At 43.8% G+C, this 20424-nt stretch overlaps 1 protein-coding gene across 3 annotated transcripts in view; it reads right to left on the minus strand.

Moving 5' to 3' along the window:
* Positions 1–236: 236 nt before the first annotated feature.
* LOC310696383 (protein regulator of cytokinesis 1-like) overlaps positions 237–20424 on the minus strand; it is a 29683-nt gene continuing 9495 nt past the window's right edge. For all 3 annotated transcript variants that reach the window (XM_083481854.1, XM_083481855.1, XM_083481856.1), the window contains exons 4-11: positions 15289–15522; positions 14131–14301; positions 12243–12395; positions 10617–10764; positions 10224–10360; positions 8943–9038; positions 7098–7238; positions 237–4237 (exon numbers count right to left, since the gene is read on the minus strand). In XM_083481854.1, the coding sequence (XP_083337980.1) occupies positions 4109–4237; positions 7098–7238; positions 8943–9038; positions 10224–10360; positions 10617–10764; positions 12243–12395; positions 14131–14301; positions 15289–15522 (1209 nt within the window). In that variant the 3' untranslated portion in view covers positions 237–4108. The remainder of the gene's footprint in view (positions 4238–7097; positions 7239–8942; positions 9039–10223; positions 10361–10616; positions 10765–12242; positions 12396–14130; positions 14302–15288; positions 15523–20424) is intronic.

The raw sequence follows: 20424 nt of genomic DNA on the forward strand, positions 1-20424 counted from the left end.
ACGTGGGTTAGATTTCAACACTAGCGCAAATGGAGCACAGCAGTTTAAGCGCCTGCATGTAGGACCTCAAACAGAATCAACCATATGTCAGCCGCTTGTGAGATAGATGTGCCGTGGATACGGTTATAAGGAAAAAACCGCTCCTTTTCCCAGATGGGGTACCCAAGGGCCTGTATGATGCACCTTAAGTAGGTTCCTATTGGAAGGAGAAAATAACAGAGGCCAACCAGAGAATATTGAGAAGAAAAGCAGCTAGTAAGCATGATCTTTATTATACTGTTGCAACAGGATGCTCACAACCACATGCTGGAGTCAGGAGGGGAACACCGAACAATGGTGTGCAAGCCCTTATACAGTCATACCTCAGGTTGAATGTGCTTCAGGTTGAGCACTTTCGGGTTGCACTCCGCGGCAACCCGGAAGTAACAGAGTGCGTTACTTCCGGGTTTCGCCGCTCGCACATATGCAGACGCTCAAAATGATGTCACGCGCTTGCGCGAAAGCAGCAAAACGCGACCCGCGCAGATGCGCCTTACGTTCCATTCAGGATGCGAATGGGGCTCTGGAATGTATCCCGTTTGCATCCCAAGGTACCACTGTATAGACTTTTGAAATGCAAAAGTAGCTCAAGACCACCCTCCAAAACATCACACATACATCACTGAAGGGGGCAGTCTACAACAGAAATCCTGTTTGGCAGGATACTGATAATGGTCACTGATTGCTTTACCTGGACTGCCTGGCCATTCCTTTTGAGATGCTAAATACTTAGTTCCTGAATCCAGGTCACAAGCTCACCCTATTCATACACAAATACGCCCTGAAGACAGGATTTGTGAGCAAAGAGACAATGGGGAGGCTTGCCCATTTCCTTTCTCACTGCAGATAATATTTGAGGTTACTGGAAGAGTCAAAATGGCATCAGGATCGTTTTCCTGTACTATTTCAGACACGTGGTTTATAGATTTATATACTTGGCCTTTTGGCTAAGATCAAGTGTAATGTGTGTAATAAAATAAACATTCATAAATGTACAAGGCAAACACATACAGAAGTCCTTAGAATTCCCATAACAATACTTTTGTTTCATCAAAGAAGACAGCATATTCATTGCTACGTGTTCAGTGTTTTGTTCTCTGTTTAGTGTGAAGGAGACATCCAACTGTGGAATCCACACAAGCACACAATGTCTGGGGAGGCAGGGAAAAGGAAAAGTGGCTGAGGCTAGGACAACGCATGTGCTGTAGCACTTTCCCCAAAGGGTGTCTCCATGGAGGGAAACATCTCTAGTTTATAGTGCTTCACGGTCAAACGCATGGCTGCCATACAGATTTATTTGTGGGATATGTTTGTGGGAAAGGCTTTCTTTATGATGCACTGCCATCTGGTGTTCATGATATGAAATTGGACATCACCCTCCCTAGAGGGAGCTGCAACATAGCTGTAATATAGATATGCAATTACATGCAGCAGCCAGGGCTAAAATAGAAGACTCTGTTTGAGGGGAAACCAGGGAAAGAAGTGGGGGGGCCCTGACTCAATGTTCCAATCTAGGTCACACGATCCCTGCTTTCCCGGGCGGTAGGAAGACAGAATTTTGAATTCTGGTGCTGGAGGAGACTCTTGAGAGTCCCATGGACTGCAAGAAGATCAAACCTCTCCATTCTTAAGGAAATCAGCCCTGAGTGCTCACTGGAAGGACAGATCCCGAAGCTGAGGCTCCAAGACTTTGGCCACCTCATGAGAAGAGAAGAATCCCTGGAAAAGACCCTGATGTTGGGAAAGCTGGAGGGCACAAGGAGAAGGGGACGACAGAGGACAAGATGGTTGGATAGTGTTCTTGAAGCTACCAGCATGAGTTTGACCAAGCTGCAGAAGGCAGTGGAAGACAGGAGTGCCTGGCGTGCTCTGGTCCAGGGGGTCACGAAGAGTCGGACACGACTAAATAACAACAAAGTAAGACAGAAGCCCTGTATATTTCACAAGAAAGGGAGAATGAGTAGCACTGGCTTGCCCCTGCAGTCTCCACAATACTAAAAAATGCTTTAGCACATCTGAACCTGAGACAAGGCATGCTGTTCAATTCCCTTGAACTCTTTGCAATCATGATCTGCTATCCTAAAGCAATGAGTGGATAATCTGCCTCTCCAGATGTAACTGATCAGCATCTTCCAAAATCAGATGACTGGGCATGCACGCTGGGGCTGATCAGAGTAGAGAAGCACCTTCTTGGTTGTTTCCCTGCTGGCAGCCTAGAAGAAGACATTCTCTGTAATAGATGAGCTGTGGAATTCCCTCCCCACTGAGGGGCATCTGTGCCACCATATGCTGAAGACAAACCTCTGTACTCCAGCCTGACACCCAAGATACATTTTTTAAGGACCTATCCTATTATCCTAGACAGCATCTTAAAAAGCAGAGACATCACCTTGTCAACAAAGGTCTGTATAGTTAAAGCTATGGTTTTCCCAGTAGTGATGTATGGAAGTGAGAGCTGGACCATAAAGAAGACTGATCGCCAAAGAATTGATGCTTTTGAATTCTGGTGCTGGAGGAGACTCTTGAGAGTCCCATGGACTGCAAGAAGATCAAACCTCTCCATTCTGAAGGAAATCAGCCCTGAGTGCTCACTGGAAGGACAGATCCTGAAGGACAGATCCTTTCCAGTACTTTGTCCACCTCATGAGAAGAGAAGACTCCCTGGAAAAGACCCTGATGTTGGGAAAGATGGAGGGCACAAGGAGAAGGGGATGGCAGAGGACAAGATAGTTGGATAGTGTTCTCGAAGCTACCAGCATGAGTTTGACCAAACTGATTTTAATGTTTTATTTTTATATTATGCCACCTGATGATACACTGGGCGAGGAATTTGGGGCATAATACCCAATGTTTTGATTGGGAAAGTTTATGAAAATGGATTAAAAAAATTCGGCATGTTGTACGTTGAAAAAATATTACATGAAATTGATGTATAGGTGCTATTTGACTCCTACTAAACTAGCAAAAATGTATAAAACAAGAACGAACATTTGTCGGAAAGGTAAAGAACAAGAAGGTACCTTTTATCGTATGTGGTGGACGTGTAAAGTTATAAAAGCATTCTGGTAAATGATATATAATGAAACGAAAATAATGTTTAAAATAACTTTTATAAGGAAACCAGAAGCTTTTTTTATTAGGGATCGTAGGTACAGAGATTCCAAAGGAGCAGAAAAGACTTCTTATGTACACAACAACTGCCGCACGGATGCTTTTGCCCAGAGATGGAAAGAAGATAAAAGTCCTTACTAGAGAAGAATGGCAAATTAAGCTGTTGGACTATGCCGAAATGGCAAAACGGACCGGAAAACTTAGAAACCAAGCAGACAAAAGTTTCAAGAAAGAATGGGAAAGAAATATAACTTATTTAAGAGACCACTGTAAGCAAATGGAAACATCAGCAGGATTTTAACAAAACTTGTAATGTTGGATAATATGGATAGACCTAAAATATGGATGATGAAATAATATGCAGTTGAAAATGATAACAGGACCCATGGAGGGGATGGTGAGAAGTCTGGAGATTCATAGTTTTTATTTGATGTATACTTGTAAGAATTATAACTCACTGAGAGAAGCAAAAGCTACAGGGAACCAGGAAGAGGGCCTTCTTGGTAGTGGCGCCCGCCCTGTGGAACCCCCTCCCATCAGATGTCAAAGAGATAAGCAACTACCTGACATTTAGAAGGCACCTGAAGGCAGCCCTGTTTAGGTAAGTTTTTAACATGTGACATTTTAATGTATTTTTAATCTCTTGTTGGAAGCCTTCCTACACCCCTGGCTTCACCTCCTCCCAATCTTCAGGACGTTAAAGACTGTTCTCACACCATCAAAAAACCTAACAAGAGAAATGGAAGGGGAAGGAACAGAGGCAGGAAGGGTAACCATGGTAGATCACTAACTCCTTGATACATTTTTGTCTTCCGGATGAATTTCCCATACACACATACAGGGGTTCTGTCAAATAAAATAAGGCAAGTTGTCTTTACTGTACTTTGCTTCTGGCTGATGCAAGCTAGTTGAATAGGGCTCCTTGTACTTTGGCTTCGAAGCATGCACACGATTTCTATCAGATAATTGCCTGTTGGACCAAAAGATTATTTACTTTCCGCATCTTGCTAGGCGGTGGGATGTTCACACCTCCTGCAGGTCTTTTAGTAGCTGATTTGGGAGTTCCACATTCATCCCTCTTCAATGACTGCAAAAAAATATGAAATAAATGTTGCTTAAACTCTGTTAAACAATAATGCAATTCTTCAGTAAGTTCTCTGTTGCCTCTTTCTACATTGGAAACAGCAGCTAACAGAAAGAGTCCTACAGCCCTACCGAGCAAAAGCTCCACCCTGATACTTCCAAGAGATGTTCAGTATTTCAAAGGTAGCCCCAAAGGTGGGGCTACCTTTGAAGATGACCCAGAAACTGCAACTAATCCAGAATCCAGCTAGATTGGTGAATGGGAGCGGCCGCAGAGGCCACATAACACAGGTCTTGAAAGACCTACATTGGCTCCCAGTACGTTTCCAAGCACAATTCAAAGTGTTGATGCTGACCTTTAAAGCCCTAAATGGCCTTGGCTCAGTATACCTGAAGGAGCGTCTCCACCCCCATCATTCAGCCCGGACGCTGCGGTCCAGCACCGAGGGCCTTCTGGAGGTTCCCTCACTGCGAGATGTGAGGTTACAGGGAACCAGGCAGAGGGCCTTCTCGGTAGTGGCGCCCGCCCTGCGGAACGCCCTCCCATCAGATGTCAAGGAAATAAACAACTATCTAACTTTATTTTATTTGTATATATTGCTTGTTTTATGTTGCTATGGCCGTTGGCTAATGCGAATAAAGTTTATCTTATCTTATCTATCTAACTTTAGCAGCCTTGTTTAGGGAAGTTTTTAATGACTAATGTTTTAATGTATTTTTAATCTCTTGTTGGAAGCTGCCCAGAGTGGCTATGGAAACCCAGCCAGACGGGCGGGGTGTAAGTAATTATTTATTATTATTATTATTTTCTGAAAGTCCCCAGGGGCAGTAAAAAGAAATGCTGCAAGCATCAAGGTTGCTGGTCCACATACATTTGCAGCCCACAGTTGATAAATGAGTGATCCATAACCAAGAGTATGTTCAGTCCACCCTTGAGAATTTGTAGAAAGTGTGGCACTTATATTTAGTGCTCCAGCACTTGTAAAATAGAACCAGTAGCTGCTTTTCACAGGTTTCTAAGGAGCCAATGCACACCCAGTGATGTTTCAGGGACATAGTCAACTTTTGCATTCCACATATTCTGAACAGTTAAGCAAGTCTTGCTGGCACTGCTATGCTCTCCCCTGACAACCTTATTGTTCTGTACAAGCTCTGTCCTTGGGTGGTGTAATAATGATTGGGGTTACTCGTGCGTAAGTTGCCAGCACTCCTGGCTAGGTTGGCTGGTTAAACCTTTTCTGTCTGGACAGCCCTCCACTTTGTGGCTGTTTCAGTCGCTAGCAGAATCCGTCAGTGGGCGTTTCTTAAACCTCTTCCAGCATAAAAGCTGTTTGACGCCAAGTCTCCTCCTACTCTCCCTGCGCGGAAGTCTTCTGCGCAGGAAGGGTGTGGGTAGCGGAGGACCCGTGCTCTCCTCGCTGGTCTCCGGCGAGGAGTCCTGGAGCCCTCTCGCCGATTCCCCCATCTGCCCCCCTTTATCCCTGGTGTTACGCTGATTTCCTTCCCCAGCTGATGAGCTGCCTCTCTCCTTGCTGGGCCCTTCTCCAGCATCACTTGGGAGCCTTGCCTCCGCCTTTGGCTCCGATGTCAGTTCCCTGACATCCGGCAAGGATCAACATTGGAGTGCACCTCCAGGGGTGAAGCAGCACTGAAATGACCTCCCCAGGGCACAGACCTGGGCAGTGTGTCTGGAGGTCCTGGGCTGCCCAGACAACAAGACCCCGGAAGTCAGTGTGACGTTAATATATATGAGAGAGTGCTGGAGGGGAAATAGTTAAATAGGTTGCACAGACAGGACCCAGGGGGATGGAGTCAGTGGGTCTATCAAACTAGTTCTGGGAGGAGTTTGTTGGGAGTTGTTGGTGGGCAGTTGGTTGGTTTTAGTGGGTTGGCTGGTTGGGAAAGGCAGTTGGAGAAACAGCTGGTAATAGAGAGACAGTTAGGGCAGTGGGTTCTTGAGTGTGGGGAGGCAGAAGAGATAGAGAGAGGAAAATAGGACTAAGAAAGTAAAGAGCAACAACGTTTGGAATGCTGTAAAAGTTTTGTTTGTGTCTGACATAAAACACACACTTCTTTATTAATTGAAAAGCTGACTGAGACTGAAGTGATTTTACCAGGGAGAACCTGGTTGGTGGCAGCGGATTAGTGGTGTACAGGTCAATAGTCCGTGAGAATGACCAGGGACTCCGTACGAACGCCACAGTCAGTCCCCACGGCGAGGAAAAAAATGGGGGGAAAGTGCCCCAGAGGCCGTCTGCTCTCCACACATGGCGGCGGCAGCAGCATCACCACATCCCTGCTGTCAAACTTGCCTCTTCCCACCAGGCACAGGGAAAAAGAAACACTCCTGCAAGGCTGAGAAAGAACGCCATCATAGGCTAACATTCAAGCCCTCCATTGATTATTTTGTGGGGGAAATGTAATGGTTCTGTGCTGCAAGGAAAACGAAAGCTTGCAAATCTAGACCCAACCGATCGTTATACAGACAAGACACACGATCATGGCATGGTCTGCGATGTATATTGAACATCTGCTGTCATTCGGATGGGGGACTAGACTGCTGGATCATGTGTTCCTTCTCCCTCAGTTGTAAACACTGGTGATGAACCACATTTTATGCTAGCCAGAATTAGCTCTGAATTTGTAACTAGCTTCAAATGCTGGCTAGATCCTAGCTTAAGTGACTAACTTTGCAACAGCAACCAGACGAAAGTGAGAGAACACCAAAGAGAACATGGCAGAGTCAATAAGGCACAGTCATTATTTAGTAAAGAATTTAGTAAACAACACATCCCAAACACGGCGGTCACATTTTTATCAAATAAATAATGTGCTGCATTAAGTGACTCACATGCAAAACTTACAATTTTGGGTTGATCTTTCTTAATTTTGTGATGCTGCAACTGAAGGGCCATGGAGTCCAGAAACCTCTGATTATTAACAAGGAAGTGTGAGTTGTTTTCCTTCTCCCAGTCTTCAGTATCTTTCTTCAGTTCCTCCCCCAACTAGTTTTGGCAAATAAGTTTTTTAAAAATAAAAAATAATACTATTTAATAAAAATCTCAATGCAGTTCACCTAAAAATGTAACATTTCCTAAAAACTAAATTAAAAGGGAAATAAAAATAAAGCACAACTTTATATAATTGTTATTATTAATTATTATTATTATTATTATTTATTATTTATACCCCGCCCATCTGGCTGGGCTTCCCCAGCCACTCTGGGCGGCTTCCATAGAAACCAAAAATACAGTAAAATATCACACGTTAAAAACTTCCCTGAACAGGGCTGCCTTAAGATGTCTTCTGAATGTCAGGTAGTTGTTTATCGCTTTGACATCTGCTGGAAGGGCGTTCCACAGGGCGGGCGCCACTACCGAGAAGGCCCTCTGCCTGGTTACCTGTAGCTTTGCTTCTCGCAATGAGGGAACCGCCAGAAGGCCCTCGGCGCTGGACCTCAGCGTCCAGGCAGAATGATGGGGGTGGAGACGCTCCTTCAGGTATACTGGACCGAGGCCGTTTAGGGCTTTAAAGGTCAGCACCAACACTTTGAATTGTGCTCCGGAAACGTACTGGGAGCCAATGTAGGTCTTTCAAGACCGGTGTTATATGGTCTCGGCGGCCGCCCCCAGTCACCAGTCTAGCTGCCGCATTCTGGATTAGTTGTAGTTTCCGAGTCACCTTCAAAGGTAGCCCCACGTAGAGTGCATTGCAGTAGTCCAAGCGGGAGATAACTAGAGCATGCACCACTCTGGCGAGACAGTCCGCAAGCAGATAGGGTCTCAGCCTACGTACCAGATGGAGCTGGTAAACAGCTGCCCTGGACACAGATTTGACCTGTGCCTCCATGGACAGCTGTGAGTCCAAAATGACTCCCAGGCTGCGCACCTGGTCCTTCAGGGGCACAGTTACCCCATTCAGGACCAGGGAATCCTCCACACCTGCCCGCCTCCTGTCCCCCAAAAACAGTACTTCTGTCTTGTCAGGATATCATAATAAAAACTAAGCAGTGTACAAAACAAAAATAAAATAAATCTTAAAAGAGGCAGGAAAGCTTGAGTGAAGCTTGAATAACTCTTGAGCAAGTCCGTTTTCACAAGGCATTCGGAGGTCATTACTGTTTCCATCTCACAAATTACCCAAGGGAGGGCACTCCAGTGTGTGTGCTATCACAGAGAAGGCCAACTTGTCACAATTCACAGGTCATGGAATGACCAGCAGCATCTCCTCTGAAGAGCTAAACAATATGCTCAGTCTATACCAGGAAGGTGGTTTGGACTTAAAATTTCAACCTTGAACTGACAATCAGTTTAGTCAATTTCAGAAAGACTTTAAACTTCACACTGCCACTATTCAAGGCCCTCTTCCAACTCCGTTTGCAGCTGAACAATTCACTTTCCTCTACAATATTAGAGACGTTAGCTAGATCAGCCAAGAAACGATCAAGCATGCTAAGAACCTGGAGTCATTTGGACCTCAAATTTGAGGTGTCATCAGTGTGCTTTCCAGAGGCAACTTTATATGCACAGAAAATACTTCCAAAGTTTATGAGATGAAAGCATTATCTACATGTTAGAACTGCTTTGCCAAGGAGTGTTAGTCAACAAGGGATTACATCTATTGTTTTACTTAGGTGTGCTCATGTGGATCAGGCACCAAATTTCACCCCAAATGGATGGAAACTACACAAAAATGGCCCTGGGACTTACCTTTAACAATTGTTTTTGAAGCTTTGATCTTTCCCTTTCCTCTTTGAGTAAGGTACCCCCTCTGTTTAGAAGTCTGCTTGGATCTGTTGATTTTTTCTGAATACAGAAGGAAAACAGGTTACACATTGTTTACCTATAGTACATGGGTGGACGAGTCTAAAAGCCCAGGAGACAAATTTTGCACAGCCCTCTAGTGGCTATGGTGGCTCATTCACCAGAAGTAATGTATTTAGCATTAACTCTGGAAGCGTTTACACTCGATTCTGACCAAACTAAGCCTCCTAGAGCAAAAACCTGAAGCAGACATTCAGAAGAATCTTGCCATTCCGGGTAAGATTGTGGCTCTTGTTCTAGTACAAGCCCAGGCAGATAAAAGATTATCCTTTCAAAGTACCAAGTATGGGGGTATTTGTGGCTCAGTGGCATATGTCAGTTCCTTTGAAGTCAAGCAAATAACATTGCACAGCTGCTTTATGCATTTATCAGCGAATGATGGGTGGGCTGGTATCATCCTAGTATCCTTGTGTCTATACAGTATAGAAGCTGTACGTTTCTGAGTTGTGTCAAATGGTCACTTTTGAACAAGTGCACTGTTCCGTTGGCTAGCTTTCGCTCATTTGCTCCGTTTGGTGTATTTGCCTACAATTTGGGAGTCTTAATCCACCCTGCAGGGGCCCCATGCCTGCTCATTTCATCCACTTCTGTGGAAGGGAAGCAATACAGTTTTAGATTTCCATTATAATCATAAATGGTCACCCAATCTCTGCTTCAAAACCTCCAAGTACAGAGTGAACAGGTAGAGGTGGGGTGGGTGGCAGTTTCGTTTTTAACAGATCAGTGGTACCTTGGTTTAAGAAAAGCTTAGTTTATGAACAACTTGAATTAAGAACGCTGCAAACCCGGAAGTAGGTGTTTTGGTTTGTGAACTTTGCCTTGGAATAAGAACATGTTCTGCTTCCTGTTGAGTGTGTTCCATTTGTAAATTGAGTCCCCCGCTGCTATGGGAAAGCACGCCTTGGTATAAGAACGCTTTGGTTTTAGACCGGACTTCTGGAAAGGATTAAGTTTGTAAACCAAGGTACCACTGTATCTTGGTCCCAAATAATGAGATGAGTTGGAAAGACCAAAGAGCAGCTCCAAAACAGATTGGGCTCCTACCCAAAGCTTCAGATACGAGTCGAATCTTGTGTCTGGTGCTCACCTAGATTTTACCCATATCTAAAAACAGCTTCATGTTTCCCTCTCTGCAGTGAGATAACATAAGCATTCAGTACTTCTGACCTCCAGTTCACCCAAACGCTCCCCGATGGCATTCCATTTGTGAACATTATCATATAGGTGTTTGTTTTTCTCATAAACCTCTTTTATTCTCAAAAGTTCTTCATCGTGTTGACTCAACAACTCTTCAGAGAAATTATCTAAAGCAAGAAAACAAGAGTTAAGGTTTCATTAGGCACATGGCATGACTCTGCAACTAGAAGATGAGGATCAAATAGCGACTAAGCACTTTCACTGTGACCCAGCTCTAGAAGATTTAACAGAATTTTGCCTCATCAACCAGACATTCCATTTTTTAAATTAAATTATGACAAAAAATAGTTTTACCTGTCTTTAGTCATAAGTAGACACAAAATACAGATTTGTATTTGAAAGATATAAGATGTAAGGAATTACCACTTAAAAAGGGCTGAAACGCAGCTCTTTGTTCCTCAGAATAAAAGCATTTCCCCCAGAAATCATGAAGTTCTTGCCTGACTCTGAAAGTAATTTGTTTTAAACTTTCCTTCTTCAGCACTTCCAGGTTCTCCAACTCCTCTTCCCACTAATGAAAACAAAACAAGTGTCTCATGGTTATTGCATTTGGCAATGGAGATCTTGCTTTCACTATTTCCAGACAATTACTCAGACTTCTCCATGACTACAAATTTGTTACAGCAAAGGCTGTAGCAGTGACGTACGTAGACTGGGGATATTCCTGAAATTGGAGTAATCTGATCTGACTGTCAGTTTGACACCAAGAGGCATTCACGTAGAATACAATTAACTCTTTAGAACTTTTTTTTAAAATGGCCATTTCCCCCACACTTTAAATTTAATGCTTCCATGTCAGCTGAGCTTAGAAGAAGGCCACACGCTCAAAATACATTAGAGCAAGATGTTAGCTCCAGACAGTAAAATGAGAAGGCTCCTTCATTATCCAATTTAAGGTACTACTACTTAACTTTAAAGCCCTAAATAGCTTTGGGTTCAAATGCCTGAAAGTGTGCCTTTTCCTGCCTATGTCTTCTCTGGGCAACTTTTCTTTTAACCCAGCAGGTATTTTAAATGAAGCTTGATTCTATAGCTTTAAGCAAGTACATACATCTCATATTAATGTATCTGAAGAAGAAATATTTTAAATAAACACATGCAGCTGCTATTTCAGAAGCTTCAAAATTAAAATACGACTCACTGCAGGTGAGAGACACAAAACTGTTGAGGGTCTAGCATCAAAGCAGATCCAGTGAAGCAAAACAGACGGTAAAGTCAGTAAATATCAACATCTGGGGGGGAAAACACTGGGTAGTAATCAAGTAAGTTTTACTCAGACTAGACTCACTGAAATTAATGCGCACGACTTAAGCTAGGTCCATTAATTTCAATAGGAGTGCCTTTTACCAGCTATAGCTGGTATGTCAACTACAGGGAAAGTCTGGCCATGGTGATTCATGCAGTGATGACCTCAAGACTTGATTACTGCAATGTGCCCTATGTGGGGCTACTCTTGGACCTGGAGGCTCCAGCTGCTGCAAAACACTATGTCTAGACTGTTGATGGGGAATGTCTATCACCGGGATGTAACTTTAGTGCTCCAAGGTTTGCATGGACTGCCTGAATACTACACAACCAAGTTCAAGGTTCTTGTATTAATTTACAAGGCCCTTAACAATGTGGGTCCAGGATACCACAGGTACTGCCTAATCCCATATATCCTCGCCTGATCATCAAGGACTTGGGCAGAGTCAATGTTAGTGGTAACCCCATGGCTCAGATTCGTGGCTTGTATCCACCAGGAGCTGTGAATTCAGTATTGTGGACCCAATTTTGTGGAATTCCCTTCCAGTTGAGGTCAGGCAGGCCCCCTCCCTGATCTTCCAGAGCCTACAGAAGACTTTTTAAAAATCCGGCACAAATTTAAACTGAAGTCTGATTCTGTAGTTTTAAGCGACTCTTACCTTTCTGTATTGTAAATTACATAAGAGACCATTGTAGTCAGCCTATTATTAATGAACAGTGCCATCAGAATTCTGATTCTATTACCATTTTTATTGCTTCAGAAATAGGGCATCTGCTTGCCAACATTGTGAGTTGCTCCTGCTTCTCTTGTGGCTGTTGAAGTCTGTCCCACAAAACTTGCACCTCTTTCACCAGAGCATCTCTGCTGGCAATTAGAGAGTCTTTCTTGACCTGCAACTACAAAGGCACATCTACATCAGTTCATACAAAACAGCCATATGGAAAAGGCAGCAACAAGGTATGTGAACTGTACCATATAGTCTCAAGAGCAAGTCAAGCCAGATGTAACACTGCATCATCAGCTTCTCAGGAAAAGTGCATGCCAACACTCCATCTTGATCACGGTACCAAAATTAAGCAATGAAGTATTGTGATTACCAGTTCTATAAAGTGGGGAGGTGGTCCGGGGTGGATTGGGCGGGGGGAGAGAATGTTGGTGTTTTCAATTTAACTTGCAGCTTGGAAGCTTAACTGAACATTGAATTACTGTTGGAGTAGAACACACTTTAGCCTGGATATAATTACACCAAGACTCTTGAGTTTGGAAAAAGATGGAAGCTAAGTTTATTGAAGGAAATACACATACAGTCGTACCTTGAAAGTTGAACAGCCTAGTTCTCGAACGTTTTGGCTCATGAACAATCAAAACCCAAAGTGACTGTCCTGGTTTTTGAATGTTCTTTTGGAAGCCGAACGTCCAATGGGGCTTCCGATTGGCTGCAGGAGTTTCCTGCAGCCAATGAGAAGCCACGTTTTGGTTTTCAAATGTTTCAGAAGTTGTATGGACTTCTGGAACGGATTCCGTTTGACTTCCAAGGTACAGTGGTACCTTGGTTAGAAATGCTTTGGGTTACAAACACTTCAGGTTACAAACTCTGCTAACCCAGAAGTAGTACCTTGGGTTGAGAACTTTGCCCTAGGATGAGAACAGAAATTGCACGCCGGCGGAGTGGTGGGAGGCCCCATTAGCAAACGTGCGCCTCAGGTTAAGAACAGACCTCTGGAACGAATTACGTTTGTAACCCGAGGTACCACTGTAGAACTGTATAGGGAAGATGCAAGGATGTTTCCTTTCCCGGCGATGATGTAGAAAAAGAAGGAAATGAGGTCAGAAACCCTAAAAATATGTCTAACACATGATGGAAGGTCAGTACAGGTTAAAGGACAGTCTAGGCAACTTGGAGGTTCTTCCTTCTATCTACAGTGGTGCCCCGCAAGACGAATGCCTCGCAAGACGGAAAACTCGCTAGACGAAAGAGTTTTCTGTTTTGGAGGTGCATCGCAAAACGAATCTCCTATGGGCTTGCTTCGCAAGACGATAATGTCTTGCGAGTTCCTGCGGGTTTTTTCCCCTCCCCCCTTTTTCTAAGCCGCTAAGCCGCTTATCAGCTGATCCGATAAGCCGATAAAAGCGCTAATCCGTCAATGGGCTTGCTTCGCAAGACGAAAAAACCGCTAGACGAAGAGAATCACAGAACGGATTCTTTTCATCTTGCGAGGCACCACTGTACTCTTTCCCATGGAGACAAATCAGCCTCCAGTTCAAACCGAGTTGCATTCCAACAGGGAACCTGTGCTCCACCGTCTCATTTCAAATGGCTGAAGGCAGGGAGTGGGAAGTTAGAATAGAGATGGAACCCTCATTCACTATTACACTGCATGGCCCACACATATCACCTTGCAGCATTATTAGCTACAGAAGACCCATTGGCCCGACTATAAGAAAGCACTTATACCTCCATATTGGAGGCCTTTATTGCACTTTGCAAGCCATGGTTACAAATGGCACACCTGTTGCATTTGCCCAACATCATTTAAGGACCATATTGGTTCTGGTATTCATGTGGGCTAAACAATCTGAACAGCAGCCTCATTCATGTGAATACATCTTTTTTACATTCAAAAGACCAACCTGATGAACAAGCAATTCGAGATCCTCAAGGTTTTTCTTTGTAAGGCAAATGCATTCTTCTTCATCGCTCAACATATCACTTTCCAGTGTCCCATCTGGTGTGTGTCCAATTTCTTTATTATACTGCCTGACCTTTCCCCTTAGTTTAAAAAACTCTTTCAATCTTTGCTCCTAAACAAATAAAATGATTTAAATAGTCAGATCAAACAGCTTTCAAATGTAATGCTGTCATGAGGTCTCAGATATAAAGAACATCTAAAAATCATGTTTAACCCAACAAAACAGATTGACAATATTCTTGACACTGTCCAACTTTAAGTGCAACACAGGAATATCAAACTAGTTTCACCTGCTCAACAAAAAATGAACAGATTCGTTTATTGATTAAGGCTATTTGCTAATTCGGGATAACCAGAATGAATCTCTGATGTGAATTAAATGCAATTTTTCTAGAACAGGCATTCGAAAGCAATTTGCCAGGAGATTAGAAGAAAGCAGCATGCTTAGTAGGCATGTGGAAGCTCCCTATAATTCATTCCAGACTGGCTAAGAAGTAAGTTGAATCACTCCTCCTCTCCCAATGGAAAATATTTATTTCAGAGTGAATTCAAGTTTTAGGGTTTCCATATGGAATTTCCCAGACATATCCGTAATACTGTAGCTGCAAGCAATGTCTGGGTGTGAATTGGAGAAATGTCTGGGAAAATCCGCACACATGGCAGCAGTGTCATTTTGAAGATCTTCCTCAGAAATAGCTTCAATTTCTTTGTGATTTTGCAAAAACAAAACTCTACAACTCTTCTGTCTGGATTATCACTTTGTAAAATGTGGCAACCCTATCTTCACTTCTAACTTTTACACATCTAGAGGCCCCAACAGCAGGTCTCCTGGCTGCAAAAGTAACCATTTAGGGGCTGACTAGAGGGGAGGGGGAAAGTGTAAGTTGCTGAGAATTCTTCTTACATTTTAATTCAAACCAGAGAAATATTCAGAAGCTATACAATGCCTCCATTTGTGGCTCATACCTGGGTCCAAGCCCAGCAAGCCTTATCAGAACCTCTGATTTTTACTATATATTGGGTATATAAATTCAAGAAATAAAAATAAATGCAATGTTTCTGTTTAAATAATGCAAAGGGGGAGGGGTCAGTACTACACCTTCACTTTCAAGAGCTGCCGAACATGTTTGTCTAATTCTTCCAGCTGCAAACAACTTGGAACACTGCCGGTCGGTATGTAGTATGGAGTAGCGTAAAGCTCTGAACATAGTCTCTGCTCCTCTAGCTGCAGCTGTTTCAACTTCGTCAGCCTCTCTTGTTTTTCTTTAAGAGCGCCTTCTAAAGCCAGACGAAACTCTTTTTCTAACTGGATGATGGATAAGCCATCACCAACCTGTAAAGAGTCACAAAGGGTTAGGTGCAGAAATGTACAGATGTCCCCCTCTCTTACACGGGGGTTACATTTTGGTCCCTGCACGCATAACTGAAATCATGTAAAGTGGGGAGCCCCCTCTAAGCCTTTTCAAATGCCATCTCTGCCGCTCTCTTGAGGCATCAGGCATAAGCCTGCATTTTATTAATGTTTGATCAGGACTTGTATATTAGAGAGAGCCTAAAAGATTTTCAAATGTTTCAATGCCAGGCAGAGAAAACCTTGGCCATTCTCCTAAGACAAGGGGCCCCCTTTTTGATTGATAGCAGAAAACAATTCTCAAAGTCATAAAAGCTGAAATTACAGACTAAAAGCAGGACATTGACCCTACATGTTACAGAAGATAACAAAGGCAGAGATAAATATAATTAGGAATGGGCAAATAGTAAAATGATACCATGGGCCTCTCTTAAAACCTTGAGCTGTATTTTCTAAGGCCAGAGGTAAATGGGAGAAAAAACATCTAGCTGGGAAGTCTTTTTAAAGCATCTAGCTGGGAAGTCTTTTTAAAGCTGTTTCTTCCTTAAACAGATAATGGGAAAAGCAGCTTGCTAAAGGGGGGGGGATGTGAACTGAAGAGCCTTCTTTTGAAACTGTTTTAAACTGAGTCCTTTTCTTTCTTTCTCTCTCTACTTTAAAAAGGCCTTATTCCTTTTAAGAGGCTATCTGTGTTGTGTATTAAATATGTTGGCTTAAATGTAATTATGCAAAGGATTTAACAAATGCTAGAAGAGTTGTATTTATCTTGAAATTAAGTCAGCCACCAGTCCAGCCTCTTGCCAGACAAGAAGACGCCATCAAATGCTGTCCTGATATATTAGCTGCCAGACATTTGTTTAGAAACCTTCAAATGAAGGATATCTTTCAATGTTGATGTGAAACTCAAGATCCTTGACATATGTTTAAGATAAAAATTTAAGATTAACCATTTGTTTTAGAAGGCAATAGGGCAGGGAGGGCAAGAGGTGAGCTGGTAATTAAGATTCCTTGTTGAGACACATGTAAGATATATTACTACTTATTTGTCATTTATAGATGTAACAATATATAGCTGTTTGTGTTCCTTATAAGGACAGAAGGATATGGGTGTATCTTTTTGTGATTGGTTATAGCAATCAGCCAATAGGAAATCCAACCAGGCTGATTGGACAGAGGCAGCCCAAGGAGGAGCAAAGGGGGCTGGATTAAGGGAATATAAGTGCTGGCCATAATGGCAGGAGGCCAGGCCAGAGCTTGGTAACCATATACCACTGTGCCTCTCATTTATTTGTCTGACAAATAAATAATTATTTTAAATTCTCTATTGCTGCGTTGAATATTTCATTCCAGCTAAGCGTTAACCACAAGCAGGGTGCTACATTTTATGGTGCCCTGTGACTCGGATAAGTGGTCTGCTGGAACGCAGCCCCTTCGCTCTACTGAGCAGGGTACAAGAGAGAGGATCTCTAAACTGCTTACCCAAGCGCGCACTGGTAAATTTTTCCAGGGGGAACGCAGAAGTCTCGTCTGTCTGATACCCTGCTCACTGGCGGCGACGGACCGGGGGGAAACGGAACCAACCAGGGGTAAGTGCACAAAGGGATTTTTGGCCCTCCAATTAATTGGGAGGAAGAGAAGTCTTGATCAAACTTCTGCGTCTCAGTAAGTGGGAACTGAGTACGCTAGGTGGTTGGGTATATCAGATGGTGGTCTGGTGGGGGAAAAGGGGAAGTTGGGAGGTAGTGTGTGGTGAAGTATCCAGCGCATTGTATGTGTGAGAAAGTACAGAGCAATCTGTAGCTGACCTGAGTGTGGAGTGGGTAGTACTTCGGTTCCCAGTGAGGCGACTCCATCTGGGCAAGAAACCCCACGAAGCGTGTGTGTGAGTGACTGAGTGGATACTTCACAGGGCCATACAATGGGAGTTGGGGGTTCAAAAGGGGAAAATACACCTCTTGAATGTATGTTAAATAATTTTAAGAAAGCCTTCTCAGGGGCGTATGGAGTCAAAATGACGCCAGAGCGCCTGAGAACGTTATGTGAATTAGAGTGGCCAAAGCAAAATACTGGATGGCCATCTCAGGGAACTTTTGATATAAATTTAGTAAGCAAACTTTGGTCTAACATCGCCAAAGAAATTGGAGGGTGCCCAGAACAATTTTCATATATAGATTCCTGGCTGAGCACATTAAATAAAAATCCTCCATGGATAAGGGAATGCAAAGTCCAACGATGCAAATTATTGGCTGTAAAAGCCGAAGCCAGGAAAGGAATCTTGCCAAATAAACTCAAACCCATTTTTGAGGGACCAGAGGAAGAGCTGCTTCCACCTCCACCCTATGCTCCACATCGAAGGGAGCCTAATCCAAACACTCCACCAGTTGTAACCCCAAGGCAAGAAAGTGGAATGAATAATGGGGCTGGAGTCACAGAACTTGATTCCTTGATAGATTATGATAAATATCTTCAGGAGGCATTGGAGGCCTATAATAAAGCCCAAGCAGAAGTGGTTATTCCATCTGTGAGTCCCAGTAGAACTCCATCTACAGTCTCTTTTAGTGAAACAACTGATTGCCTACCCCAAACTCCTGTACATCCAAGTCCTAGAGAATTATTACAGAAGTTACAGGGAGACCTTAATCGGTCAGCAAGCAATACAGCCAGGCGTATAAAGCTGCTAAAAGAACGCCTTGGGACAAATACCATCCCCTATGATTTGAGGCCCCTAGAGCAAAGCGAAGAGAAAGATCACGTAGTAGCCCCTCTCAGAAGAGTATTTGATGCACTTGAGGAGCCTGTGCTGGTTAACGGGCTACCTGGACCAAGGCCACCTCGAACTTCGACCCTGCAATATATTCCATTCACGACTACAGATCTGATGAATTGGAAAACACACACCCCATCTTTCGCAGAAAAACCTCAGGCTATGATGGACTTGGTGACTTCAATAATAAATACTCATAGTCCTACTTGGACAGATTGCCGCCAGCTCCTGAATACTCTGTTCACCACTGAGGAAAGGAGAGACATAATTGAAAAGGCACAGATATATTTGCGTGAGCAGGCCAGAGTGGGAAATATTTTTAATATTGACCGTCATCTCCAAGACAACTTTCCCTTGGAAGATCCTAATTGGGATCCAAACAATGTAATTCACCTGGCCAGACTTACCACCTACCGCCAGACGCTTGTGCAAGGTATCCGCAGGGCATGCCAGAAGCCCACTAATATGTCTAAAGTCTCAGAAGTAGAACAGAAACCAAATGAGAGTCCAGGAGACTTTTTAGAGAGGCTGCAAGAAGCCTATCGTATATGGACTCCTTTTGACCCTGAAGCCCCTGAAAACAGCAGAATGATTACTGCTACATTTGTGGCCCAGTGCGCTTCTGACATTCGTAAGAAAATTCAGAAATCAGAAGGATGGGAAGGGATGCTGATGAGCCAAATTATGGCCATTGCACGCCGAGTTTATCGGAATAGGGATGAGGCTGAGAAACAAGAGAAGAAGAAGTGGCAGAAGGAAAAGATGGTAATGCTAGCCACAGCAGTAAAGCAAGACTACCGCCCCTTAAATGGAGGAAGAGGGCGGGGAAGGAATCCACCACTGGGAAGGAATCAATGTGCAAATTGCAAGAAGGAGGGTCATTGGAAGCGGGAGTGTCCTGAACCCCTGAGGTTGGAAGAAGTACGCCCAGGCCCAGGCCCAGGCCCAGGCTCCGGCCCAAGAAACCAGGGACGGGGACGGGGAATGATTCGAGATGGAAGATATCAGAGACCTGGGCAAGGACGGAGTAGGGACAATGTCATTGGACTGGCAGAGGAGGATTTTACCCAAGACTAGGAAAGACCGGACTCCATAAAGTTAGGCTTCCAGGAGCCCACGGTCACGATCCAATTAGGAAGCCATTTAATAGACTTTATGATTGATACTGGGGCTGAATACTCAGTACTCCCAGAACTATTGCAGAAAAAGGCATCCAAAAGTGTAGTCATTAAAAGTGCCACTGGTCAGTCAGCTAAGAGGTCTTTCCTCCAACCTTTGGAATGCCAGATTGGGGGACATCGTTTAACCCATCAGTTTTTGTATATACCTGAGTGTCCAATACCTCTCTTAGGTAGAGATATGCTGTCCAAATTGCAGGCCCAAATCACCTTCACTCCTCGAGGTCCAGAAATGAAACTGCCATCAAAGGCAGCAGGAATAATTTCCCTCTCAGTACCTAAGGAACAATCATGGCGCCTAATGTCAGCCCTGCAAGTCCAACCTACATTGGATACAGAGTTAAACAAGCTCCTCCGAACTCTACAGGTGCCACCAGGAGTATGGGCCGAAAATAGCCCACCAGGAATGGCCAAGAATATAGCTCCAATTGTAGTAACCTTAAAACCTATGGCTATCCCTGTATCTGTAAAGCAATATCCTTTACCCCGGCGAGCAGCAGAGGGCATCCAGAAACATTTGGACCGCCTATTAAAATATGGTCTGCTTAAGCCCTGCCAATCAGAATGGAACACACCCCTTTTGCCTGTTCGAAAACCTGGGACAGATGAATACAGGCCAGTGCAGGACTTGAGGCTCGTAAACCAGGCTATCGAGACCTTGCACCCAAATGTACCAAACCCATACACCCTGCTGAGTTTGATCCCACCAGAAGCAACATTTTTTACTGTATTGGACTTGAAAGATGCATTCTTCTGTTGCCGGCTGGCACCACAGAGCCAACCTATATTTGCCTTCCAGTGGGAAGACCCTTTAACAGGAACAAAAGGCCAGCTAACTTGGACGAGATTGCCCCAGGGATTCAAAAATTCCCCAACTTTATTTGGCACTGCCTTGGCGAAGGATCTAACAAGTTACCCCTCAATACCTGGAGAAAAGGTGGT

Source organism: Podarcis liolepis (genome assembly GCF_965112155.1).
Source record: "Podarcis liolepis genome assembly, chromosome: 17".
Lineage (NCBI taxonomy): Eukaryota > Metazoa > Chordata > Lepidosauria > Squamata > Lacertidae > Podarcis > Podarcis liolepis.